Here is a 12,962-nt window from a genome sequence, read left to right as displayed (position 1 = left end):
CACTTTCCAACATTGTACTTCATTTGCCACTTCTCTGCCCATTCTTCCAATCTATCCAAGTCTCTCTGCAGACTCTCCGTTTCCTCAGCACTACCGGCCCCTCCACCTATCTTCGTATCGTCAGCAAACTTAGCCACAAAGCCATCTATTCCATAATCCAGATCGTTGATGTACAATGTAAAAAGAAGCGGCCCCAACACTGATCCCTGTGGAACACCACTGGTAACCGGCAGCCAACCAGAATAGGATCCCTTTATTCCCACTCTCTGTTTCCTGCCAATCAGCCAACGCTCTATCCACGTATGTAACTTTCCCGTAATTCCATGGGCTCTTGTCTTGTTAAGTAGCTTCATGTGTGGCACCTTGTCAAAGGCCTTCTGAAAATCCAAATATACAACATCCACTGCATCTCCCTTGTCTAGCCTACTGGTAATTTCCTCAAAAAATTGTAATAGGTTTGTCAGGCAGGATTTTCCTTTAAGGAATCCATGCTGAGTTCTGCCTATCTTGTCATATGCCTCCAGGTACTCTGTAACCTCATCCTTGACAATCGCTCCAACAACTTCCCAACCACCGACGTCAAGCTAACAGGTCTATAATTTCCTTTTTGCTTCCTTGCCCCCTTCTTAAATAGCGGAGTGACATTTGCAATCTTCCAGTCTCCTGGAACCATGCCAGAATCTATCGACTTTTGAAAGATCATCGCTAATGCCTCCGCAATCTCCACAGCTACTTCCTTCAGAACACGAGGGTGCATTCCATCTAATCCAGGAGATTTATCGACCTTTAGCCTATTCAGCTTCCTGTGTACTTTCTCTGTCGTAATTGTGAATGGCACACTTCTCTTCCCTGCCACCCTTGAGTGTCCGGTATCCTGCTGTCTTCCTCAGTGAAGACTGATGCAAAATACTTGTTCAGTTCTTCTGCCATCTCCTCATCTCCCATTACAATTTCTCCAGTATCATTTTCTATTGGTCCTATATCTACTCTCACCTGTCTTTTACTCTTTATATACTTGAAAAAGCTTTTAGTATCCTCTTTGATATTATTTGCTAGTTTCCTTTCATAGTTAATCTTTTCTCTCTTAATGACCTCCTTGGTTTCCTTTTGTAAGGTTTTAAAAACTTCCCAATCCTCTGTCTTCCCACTAATTTTTGCTTCCTTGTATGCCCTCTCCTTTGCTTTAACTTTGGCTTTGACTTCTCTTGTCAACCACGGTTGCATCCTTTTTCCACTCGAAAATTTCTTCTTTTTTGTAATATACCTGTCTTGCACATTCCTCATTTTTCGCATAAACTCCAGCCACTGCTGCTGTGCCGTCTTTCCCACCAGTGTCCCTTTCCAGTCAACTTTGGCCAGTTCCTCTCTCATGCCACTGTAATTTCCTTTACTCCACTGAAACACCGACACATCAGATTTCGGCTTCTCTTTTTCAAATTTCACAGTGAACTCAATCATGTTATGATCACTGCCTCCTAAGGGTTCCTTCACCTCAATCTCTCCAATCACCTCCGGTTCATTACACAATACCCTATCCAGTACAGCCGATCCCCTAGTGGGCTCAACTACAAGCTGTTCTAAAAAGCCATCTCGCAGATATTCTACAAATTCTCTCTCTTGAGATCCAGTGCTGACCTGATTTTTCCAATCTACTCGCATGTTAAAATCCCCCACAATTATCATAACACTGCCCTTCTGACAAACCTTTTCTATTTCCAGTTGTAATTTGTAGTCCACATCCCTGCAGCTGTTTGGAGGCCTATAAATAACCGCCATCAGGGTCTTTTTACCCCTGCTATTCCTTAGCTCAACCCATAAAGATACTGCACCTTCCGATCCTATATCACCTCTTTCTAACAATTTAATATCATTTCTTACCAATAAAGCCACGCCTCCCCCTCTGCCTACCTTCCTATCCTTCTGATACACCGTGTATCCTTGGACGTTCAGCTCCCAGAGACATGCATCCTTTAGCCAGGTCTCAGTGATGGCCACAATATCATACCTGCCAATCTGTAGCTGTACAAGATCATCCACCTTATTCCTTATGCTGCGTGCATTTAAGTACAACACCTTAAGACCGGTATTTGATACTTTTTGCTTTGATTTCACTGCAACTTTATTGCACTTCAACTCATCCCAATGACTACACATTTGCCCCATCACCTGCCTGTCTTTCCTGACATCTTTACTGCTCACTATCTTAGATTTATTTCTGTTATCCCCTTCCTCCACTCTATCATTCCGGTTCCCACCCCCCTGCCAAATTAGTTTAAACCCTCCCCAACAGCTCTATTAAACTTACCCGCCAGGATATTCGTCCTGGATATTAAGGAAGACATAAGTTCATGGTCCAAAATAACATGTTGGTGGGATAGAAGACTGGTTAGCTTGTGGGAAACAGAGACTAGACAACATCGAATCTTCGAGTTAGCAAAATGTAACAAAAAGAGTGCCACGCAAATCAGTGCTATTGCTTCAACGTTTTACACTTTGAAGGAACTGGAGAAAAAGTTGCTGTTACCCAAGGATGGATAAGTAATATGTAAAGTGGATGTAAGGATATTGTAGGTTAGTGTATCGCTGATCGGGGTTCAATGTCCGTTTCTTCCGGATGTTCTGGTTTCATAGAAACATAGAAAACCTACAGCACAATACAGGCCCTTCGGCCCACAAAGCTGTGCCGAACAGGTTCTTACCTTAGAAATTACCTAGGGTTACCCATAGTCCTCTATTTTTCTGAGGTCCAAGTACCTGTCCAGGAGTCTCTTAAAAGACCCTATCATATCCGTCTCCACCACTGTTGCTGGCAGCCCATTTCACACACTCATGACTCTCTGTGTTTTAAAAAAATACTTACCCTGATAGCTCCTCTGTACCGACTTCCAAGCACCTTAAAACTGTGCCCTCTCGTGCTGGCCATTCCAGCTCTGGGAAAAAGCTTCTGACTATCCACGTGATCAATGCCTCTCATCATCTTATACATCTCTATCAGGTCACCTCTCATCCTCCGTCGCTCCAAGGAGAAAAGGCTGAGTTCACTCAACCTATTCTCATAAGGCATGCTCCCCAATCCAGCCAACATCCTTTTAAATCTCCTCTGCACCCTTTCTATGGTTTCCACATTCTTCCTATAGTGAGGCGACCAGAACTGAGCACAGTATTCCCAGTGGGGTCTGACCAGGGTCCTATATACAGTGGCATGCAAAAGTTTGGGCACCCTGGTCAAAATTTCTGTTACTGTGAATAGTAAAGTGAGTAGAAGATGAACTGATCTCCAAAAGTCATAAAGTTAAAGATGAAACATTCTTTTCTTTAAGCAAGATAAGTGTATTATTTTCGCTTTGTACAATTTTAGAGTGAAAATAAGGAAAGGAGCACCATGCAAAAGTTTGGGCACCCCAAGAGATTTGAGCTCTCAGATAACTTTTACCAAGGTCTCAGACCTCTATTAGCTTGTTAGGGCTATGGCTTGTTCACAGTCATCATTACGAAAGGCCAGGTGATGCAAATTTCAAAGCTTTATAAATACCCTGACTCCTCAAACCTTGTCCTAACAATCAGCAGCCATGGGCTCCTCTAAGCAGCTCCCTAGCACTCTGAAAATTAAAATAAATGATGCCCACAAAGCAAGAGAAGGCTATAAGAAGATTGCAAAGCGTTTTCAGGTAGCCATTTCCTCAGTTCGTAATGTAATTAAGAAATGGCAGTTAACAGGAATGGTGGAGGTCAAGTTGAGGTCTGGAAGTCCAAGAAAACTTTCCGAGAGAACTGCTCATAGGATTGCTAGAAAGGCAAATCAAAATCCCCGTTTGACTGCAAAAGACCTTCAGCAAGATTTAGCAGACTCTGGAGTGGTGGTGCACTGTTCTACTGTGCACCAACACCTGCACAAATATGACCTTCATGGAAAGGTCATCAGAAGAAAACCTTTCCTGAATCCTCACCACAAAATTCAGCATCAGAAGTTTGCAAAGGAACTTCTAAACAAGCCTGATGCATTTTGGAAGCAAGTCCTGTGGACTGATGAAGTTAAAATAGAACTTTTTAGCCGCAATGAACAAAGGTATGTTTAGAGAAAAAAGGGCTCAGAATTTCATGAAAAGAACCCTCTCCAACTGTTAAGCACGGAGGTGGATCGATCATGCTTTGGGCTTTTGTTGCAGCCAGTGGCACGGGGAAGATTTCACTGGTAGAGGGAAGAATGAACTCAGTTAAATACCAGCAAATTCTGGAAGCAAACATTACACCGTCTGTATAAAAGCTGAAAATGAAAAGAGGATGGCTTCTACAACAGGATAATGATCCTAAACACACCTCAAAATCCACAATGGACTACCTCAAGAGGCGCGAGCTGAAGGTTTTGCCATGGCCCACAGTCCCCCAACCTAAACATCATCGTGAATCTGTGGATAGACCTCAAAAGAGCAGTGCATGCAAGACGGCCCAAGAATCTCACAGAACTAGAAGCCTTTTGCAAGGAAGAATGGGTGAAAATCCCCCAAACAAGCAGACGACTAATGTTTAATATTGTTTCACAGCTACACAGACTAACCATTTCACTGAACAGGAAATTTTTACACGGTCTGAAAACTGCGCAGCATTTTGAATGTTTTATTGTATGTATACTTTGAATATTTGGAATAAAATTCAAAAATCTGATATTAATTGGAGGGTATAATGAAATGCAATGCAACAAAGAAAATCTTTTCCTTTTTGTAAATTTTTTTCCTCACCTTTTTTTTTTTACTAATCCTTTGTCTATAAATGCTGTTCAGATCAATTTCACATCCAGATGAAAAATACGTCTTGATCCTCATTATATCATCCATATGTTCCACTTCTACTTCTGTGTTTCTGGATTCATATTTGAATAAGACAGAATCCACATTAATAGTCTGCACTGGAAGCTTGAAATGTTCCAACAATTTGCAACTAGAATTGACAGGTTTTCAAATTCTTCATTTCTAAGCACATAGTTCAACATATCAGTGGACGTCTCAATTAAGCCAGTCTTAACTTTCGCAGGAATGATAAATTTGAAATCACTGTATTAACATAAAACATTGAATAGTACAGCAAAGTACTATCTGGCCCACAATGTTGTGCCAACCCTCAAACCCTGCCCCCCATATAACGCCCCACCTTAAATTCCTCCATATACCTGTCTAGTAGTCTCTTAAATTTCACGAGTGTATCTGCCTCCACCACTGACTCAGGCAGTGCATTCCACGCGCCAACCACTCTCTGAGTAAAAAACCTCCCTCTAATATCCCCCTTGAACTTCCCACCCCTTACCTTAAAGCCATGTCCTCTTGTATTGAGCAGTGGTGCCCTGGGGAAGAGGCGCTGGCTATCCACTTTATCTATACCTCTTAGTTTCTTGTATACCTCTGTCATGTCTCCTCTCATCCCCCTTCTCTCCAAAGAGTAAAGCCCTAGCTCCCTTAATCTCTGATCATAATGCATACTCTCTAAACCAGGCAGCATCCTGGTAAATCTCCTCTGTACCCTTTCCAATGCTTCCACATCCTTCCTATAGTGAGGCGACCAGAACTGGACGCAGTTCTGGACACTCCAAGTGTGGCCTAACCAGAGTTTTATAGAGCTGCATCATTACCTCGTGACTCTTAAACTCTATCCCTCGACTTATGAAAGCTAACACACCATAAGCTTTCTTAACTACCCTATCTACCTGTGAGGCAACTTTCAGGGATCTGTGGACATGTACCCCCAGATCCCTCTGCTCCTCCACACTACCAAATATCCTACCATTTTCTGAATAAGCCTACCATGTGGAACCTTGTCAAATGCCTTACTAAAATCCATGTAGATCATATCCACTGCACTACCCTCATCTATATGCCTGGTCACCTCCTCAAAGAACTCTTATCAGGATTGTTAGACATGATCTGCCCTTCACAAAGCCATGCTGACTGTCCCTGATCAGACCATGGTTCTCTAAATGCCCAGAGATCCTATCTCGAAGAATCTTTACCAACAGCTTTCCCACCACAGACGTAAGGCTCACTGATCTATAATTACCCAGACGATCCCTACTACCTTTTTTGAACAAGGGGGCAACATTCGTCTCCCTTCAATCCTCCGGTACCGTTCCCGCGGACAACAAGGACATAAAGATCCTAGCCAGAGGCTCAGCAATCTCTTCCCTCACCTTGTGGAGCAGCCTGGGGAATATTCCGTCAGGCCCCGGGGACTCATCCCTCCTAATGTATTTTAACAACTCCAACACCTCCTCTCCCTTAATATCAACATGCTCCAGAACATCAACCTCACTCATATTGTCCTCACTGTCATCAAGTTACCTCTCATTGGTGAATGCCGAAGACAAGTATTCATTGAGGACCTCGCTCACTTTCACAGCCTCCAAGCACAGCTTCTCACCTTTATCTCTCATCGGTCCTACCTTCACTCCTGTCATCATTTCGTTCTTCACATAATTGAAGAATACCTTGGGGTTTTCCTTTACCCTACTTGCCAAGGCCTTCTCATGCCCCGTTCTTGCTCTTCTCAGCCTCTTCTTAAGCTCCTTTCTTGCTACCCTATATTCCTCAATAGACCAATCTGATCCTTTCTTTCTAAACCTCATGTATGCTGCCTTCTTCCGGCTGACTAGATTTTCCACCTCACTTGTCACCCATGGTTCTTTCACCCTACCATTCTTTATCTTCCTCACTGGGACAAATTTATCCCTAACATCCTGCAAGAGATCCCTAAATATCGACCACATGTCCACAGTATATTTCCCTGCAAAAACAGCATCCAAATTCACACCCGCAAGTTCTAGCCTTATAGCCTTATAATTTGCCCTTCCCCAATTAAAAATGTTCCTGTCCTCTCTGATTCTATTCTTTTCCATGATAATGCTAAAGGCCAGGGAGCAGTGGTCACTGTCCCCCAGATGCTCACCCACTGAGAGATCTGTGACCTGACCCGGTTCGTTACCTAATACTAGATCTAGTATGGCATTCCCCGTAGTTGGCTTGTCAACATACTGTGACAGGAATCCATCCTGGACACAGTTAACAAACTCTGCCCTGTCTAAACTCTTGGAACTAATCAGGTGCCAATCAATATTAGGGAAGTTAAATTCACCCATGATAAACAACCCTGTTATTTTTGCACCTTTCCAAAATCTGCCTCCCAATCTGCTCCTCTGTATCTCTGCTGCTACCAGGGGGCCTACAGAATACCCCCAATAGAGTAACTGCTCCCTTCCTGTTCTTGACTTCCACCCATACTGATTCAAAAGAGGATCCTGCTACATTACCCACCCTTTCTGTAGCTGTAATAGTATTGCTGTGATGTTTTTTGAGGCACCACCTTGTGTATAAAAGAAAATTCAAGCTGCGCAACAACGAAGGATATTGCGTGGGAGCATTTCAGTTACTGCACAGCCACATACCCACGCAGCTTGAAGGGAACAGTCCAGATGACACATTACAGTGTATGTTTTGATATTTGTGACAAAGAAAACAAATCTTTTTTGGAGACGTTGATCTGTTAAGCAAGTAGGCAAAGATCTAGCATACGAAGTATGAGGATAAATGTCAAATTGTCCATTTTGACCAGAAATATAAAAGTTGGAATGATGTGGAGTGGGATTCGTGTATCCTCGTGCAGGATTTACAAAAGCCTAGTGAACAGGTATGGTGAATTAGCTGATCCAACCTTGTGCCTCAAAATTGTGCTCGCCTGTGGCAGTTGGAATGAAGACTTGGAAGTCTGCTGAAGCCTACAGAATTATAAATGGGCATAGAATAACTACCATCAGGATGGGTGGGACAAAAGTAAATATATTTTGTTGGGATTCTTTTTTGTCTGGCAGAGATTTCTGGTTTCCTTGAATGATTGTTTAAATTGTGTGCTTTAATGAACCAGAAATGCAGGGCATCCATTGGTACTATAAGTATTTAACAAAATGGGTTACGTAGTCATTCAAATCCGCTCTATGGTCAGGCCACACTTAGATCCCCTCCAGTTCACCTACCAGCCCCAACTAGGAGTTGAGGATGCCATCGTCTACCTGCTGAACCGTGTCTATGCCCACCTGGACAAGCCAGTAGGCATTGTGAGGGTCATGTTTTTTGACTTCTCCAGTGCGTTCAACACCATCCGCCCTGCTCTGCTGGGGGAGAAGCTGACAGCGATGCAGGTGGATGCTTCCCTGGTATCATGGATTCTTGGTTACTTGACTGGCAGACCACAGTACGTGTGCTTGCAACACTGTGTGTCCGACAGAGTGATCAGCAGCACTGGGGCTCCACAGGGGACTGTCTTGTCTCCCTTTCTCTTCACCATTTACACCTCGGACTTCAACTACTGCACAAAGTCTTGTCATCTTCAGAAGTTTTCTGATGACTCTGCCATTGCTGGATGCATCAGCAAGGGAGATGAGGCTGAGTACAGGGCTACGGTAGGAAACTTTGTCACATGGTGCGAGCAGAATTATCTGCAGCTTAATGTGAAAAAGTCTAAGGAGCTGGTGGTAGACCTGAGGAGAGCTAAGGTACCGGTGACCCCTGCTTCCATCCAGGGGGTCAGTGTGGACATGGTGGAGGATTACATATACCTGGGGACATGAATTAACAATAAACTGAACTGGTCAAAGAACACTGAAGCTGTCTACAAGAAGGGTCAGAGCCGACTCTATTTTCTGAGGAGACTGAGGTCCTTTAACATCTGCCGGACGATGCTGAGGATGTTCTACGAGTCTGTGGTGGCCAGTACTATCATGTTTGCTGTTGTGTGCTGGGGCAGCAGACTGAGGGTAGCAGACACCAACAGAATCAACAAACTCATTCGTAAGGCCAGTGATCTTGTGGGGATGAAACTGGACTCTCTCACGATGGTGTCTGAAAAGAGGATGCTGTCTAAGTTGCATGCCATCTTGGTCAATGTCTCCCATCCACTACATAATGTACTGGGTGGGCACAGGAGTACATTCAGCCAGAGACTCATTCCTCCGAGATGCAACACAGAGCGTAATAGGAAGTCATTCCTGCCTGTGGCCATCAAACGTCACAACTCCTCCCTTGGAGGGTCAGACACACTGAGCCAATAGGCTGGTCCTGGACTTATTTCATAATTTACTGGCATAATTTACATATTACTATTTAACTATTTATTACTATTTTTCTATTACTATTCTAGTACTATTTATTATTTCTATGACTATTACTATTTACTAATTACTAATAGTAATATTACTATTTCTATTACTATTTATTATTTAGGGTGCAACTGTAACGAAAACCAATTTTCCTCGGGATCAATAAAGTATGACTATGACTATGACTAAATCGCAAATCGCAGTCGGCATCCAGGCAGTGTGAACCATCCGGTAGTTCAGTGCATATGCAGCCAGTATCATTTTACTGGATCCATAAGATCTTGTACCTGCAAAATACTATGTCTGTTTTCTTTCCAGATGTGATTGAGTAGGCTGAACAGTTCAGGAAATCCAGTCTGTTCTGATAGTCATGAAATGTGAATTGTTTATATAAGATATACAGGGCTATCAGGAGTGTGAAAGTGATTAACTATTTACTGAAGGGATCAGCAGCATCAAAATGTTAGAGCTGATGAATTGCACAGCCACTGCTGTCCCAGTCTTCTTCTGGAAAGCTAATTGCTGGTTCCTACTTGAAGGAACAGTACAGGAGTGAGATAGATTGGCTGTTGAGTGGTGTCCCAGCAACCATCATGCACTCAAAATCAGGAAGACCAACAAATCGATTGTTGACTTCATCAAGGGGAAGTCGAGGGAACACACACTGGTCCTCATGGTGGGGTTGTCTGCGGAAAGGATGAATGGTTTCAGTTCCTGGGTGTCAACGTCTATCCTGAGCCCAGCATATTAAGGCAGTTACAAAGAAGGCATGCCAGTGACTGTATTTCATTAGGAATTTGAGATTTGTTACATCACTAAAGACTATAGAAGGAACAGGGAGCATTCTGATTGGCTTCATTACCATCTGGTATGGACGGGCCAGTGCACAGGATCGGAAAAAGCTGCAGAGGGTTGGAACCTCAGCCAGCTCCCCGCCATCGAGAAAGTGATGCCTCAAAAAGGCAGCATCCATCGTTAAGGATCCCCACCACCCAGGGCATGCCCTGTTGTTGGTACCATCAGGGAGGAGTTACGGGAGCCTGAGGACACACTCCTACCACTTTATGAACAGCTCCTTCTTCTCAGCCATCAGATTTCTGATGTGTCTATTAACCCATGAATGCTACTAAACTACTTAGCAACATACATCAAAGTTACTGGTGAACGCAGCAGGCTAGGCAGCATCTGTAGGAAGGGGTGCAGTCGACGTTTCAGGCCGAGACCCTTCGTCAGGACTAACTTACTACTTAGCCCTTTTTTTGCAGTACCTATTTATTTATATATATTTGTTATTGTAATTTATGGTAATATTTATGTATTTCACTAAAATGTTCTGGAAAAACAACAAATTGCATGACACATGCCAGTGATAATCAATCTGATTCTGTATTTCACATTTTCGTACTCCTGAGTTTCTGAAAGTCTGATCTTAATTGTGCTGTGAAATGACTTGTTTGTCTTGTGAAAGAGGTAAACAGCAGCCTTCATGTGAATCTGAGTGCATGTTCACACAGGGGATGGGTAATTCAGCATGTGTTTTCTCACCTTAAATGCCGAACTCATGGTTCCTTGGGAGTTTTACTATGGTCCAGAGACCACAGTACAGAGCCATGTTCTTGAAATGATTTGAGTATTGTTTGAATCTTTCATTCGCAGTCTGCGATGCTTTGTCTTTGGGGTTCTGGAGAGGGGATAAATGGAGCTGAAATTGATTTTTGACAAAAGTTTTTGTTCTTTCACAAACGTTTTGTTTCCCCTCTGCACTTGTGTCCGGATGCATCGTGAAGGAGGGGAGGGAACTTCGAGGGGGGAGGGCATGTGGCCAAATGGTTAAGGTGTTCGTCTAATGATCTGAAGGTCGCTGGTTCGAGCCTCAGCTGTGGCAGCGTGTTTGTGTCCTTGAGCAAGGCGCTTAACCACACATTGCTCTAGTGTCTGTGCGAGGAATGGCACCCCACACAGACTTCCACAGTGTGCCTTGTAAGGCATGAAAATGCCCGATGCAGGCCTCTCATGGTCTTGAGTCTACGTTCCCTCCCCTCCCATTACGAAACTGAGCACAAACCATTCGTGACATTAAAATAATCTGAATTTTCGGCTGTATAAACTGTAAGTGCACCTGCATTTTTCCCCTCCAACTATCAAACATTCCATCAGAAATAGTGTTGTCAAGGTTGGCTACACCGTGGACTTAAAAAAAATGGAATATTTTCCAATTGTGGATACTTAGGGAACAAACAAAATAGTGTCCAGATTTTTCGATGTGCCAGTAAATGGTAATTCCAGTAATGAAAACAAAAGTTTGCTATGTTTACTTCACTGAGACATCAATAGTTACTACGTTTGCACATCTTGTAAATCATATTTTAAAATAAGAGTATCCTTTGCTGATGGCAGGTTCTTAAACAAGGATAGTGCTGGTGGTAAAATTAAAACTGAAAATTTAAACCACAGCTTAGGAAACAAAAGCACCAAATCCAAAATAAAAATGGCTGTAGCTGGAAATGTGACATCTGCAAGGAAGAAAAAATAAGGTTATTAAGTTTCACATTTATTACTTTCAACTAGAACAAGGGATAAAGTAAAGTGGGGAAAATAACAAGTAGGGAAAGTGTATTACTCGGGAGGAATTTAGTGACTGGATAACCAGGTGTGCACTCCTGTGTTGTCACACACATATAACAATTCAAATGAAGACCTCAGCTTGTCAGTTTACTACACAGACACTGCACACATCTGTGTTTCTCACTTTCTTGGCATTTCATCTATTGTTTCGACGTGTAGTGGTTGTATTTCTTTCGTAATAGAAAAACACGCACTGTCTAGTCTTCACGGTTATTGCCAATGTAGTCAAATCAAATCTTTTGAAATTAAATCCCTCATGTTTTATTGCTGATCAGAAAATGTAGACTGTTACCGCCATAGTGATCAGTTTAACAATGCATTGATTTTGTTCGTGTTATGTTTGCAAAGGCAGCTCAGCTCAGTTGGACTGCGTTTATTGATTCAGTCTTTGTCTTGCAGAAAGCTGAAGGTGTTTAGTACGCCAACAACGCAGCGGAAGACCCCCTCTCGAGCTAGCAAAATGTTCAACATTTCTCACAAGTCACTTCCACCCAAGAACCCTCAGCCTGAACGACTGGATGAGGTTTATGAAGCTTTGAAAAAGGGCCTAAAGTAAGTTTTGTCTGCAGTCGGACGGGAGTGGGGTGGTGGTGTAGTGTTGTGGGGAAATGCTACAAATATGTGACAATAATAACAATTGAAATATTTGTTCTTGGGACTTCAAAACAAAAATACCCCAGGTTTGAATCATCAGCAAACTCATTTCTGAAGAGTGAAGAGTACTTTTGAGACCAAAATGCCCGGTAATCCAACAGAGCAATGTGACATTTTGGTGTTTTTTTTTTAAAAAAAATGTTGCAGTTAATCCAGTTGTTGCAATTGGACCAGGCGAAATTTCTTTCTTGAGATTTTTTTCCCCAAAATTCTTTGTGTCAGTGTCCTCACCACCGCAAGAACAAGGTTTCCAATTATTAACCATGTTACCATGTCAACAAATCCTGTCACCCACACTTGCTCCTGTAACCTGCTGACAGCTGGCAAACAATCTTGAAAAACTAACGCACTTCAGTTAGTCTGCCAGTGAAGGTCAGTGAAAATAGAGAGTTGCAGTGAGTTTTAAATTTGAGTGTATTGGGACTCACCACATCTTTGCTTTGAGGGTGTTTAGATCTTTCTTGAACAGTCACCACTGTTTAGTTGTTGAAGTACTTTGTGTCACTTAAAATAAAAGAGGTAACAATAGCTGAGGGTTCTAATTACTGGA

The 12,962-nt window shown here is 42.7% G+C and overlaps 1 protein-coding gene across 3 annotated transcripts in view; it reads left to right on the top strand.

Annotated features, from left to right (window-relative positions):
- ripor1 (RHO family interacting cell polarization regulator 1) overlaps window positions 1–12,962 on the top strand; it is a 315,583-nt gene that overhangs the window by 216,653 nt on the left and 85,968 nt on the right. For all 3 annotated transcript variants that reach the window (XM_063066805.1, XM_063066806.1, XM_063066804.1), the window contains exon 3: window positions 12,158–12,310. In XM_063066805.1, coding sequence (XP_062922875.1) covers window positions 12,158–12,310 — 153 coding nt within the window. The remainder of the gene's footprint in view (window positions 1–12,157; window positions 12,311–12,962) is intronic.

The sequence above is a fragment of the Mobula hypostoma genome, chromosome 14 (genome assembly GCF_963921235.1).
Source record: "Mobula hypostoma chromosome 14, sMobHyp1.1, whole genome shotgun sequence".
Taxonomy (NCBI): domain Eukaryota; kingdom Metazoa; phylum Chordata; class Chondrichthyes; order Myliobatiformes; family Myliobatidae; genus Mobula; species Mobula hypostoma.
The sequence above is the reverse complement of the archived record's forward strand: the minus strand, read 5'-3'. Positions and strand labels throughout refer to the sequence as shown.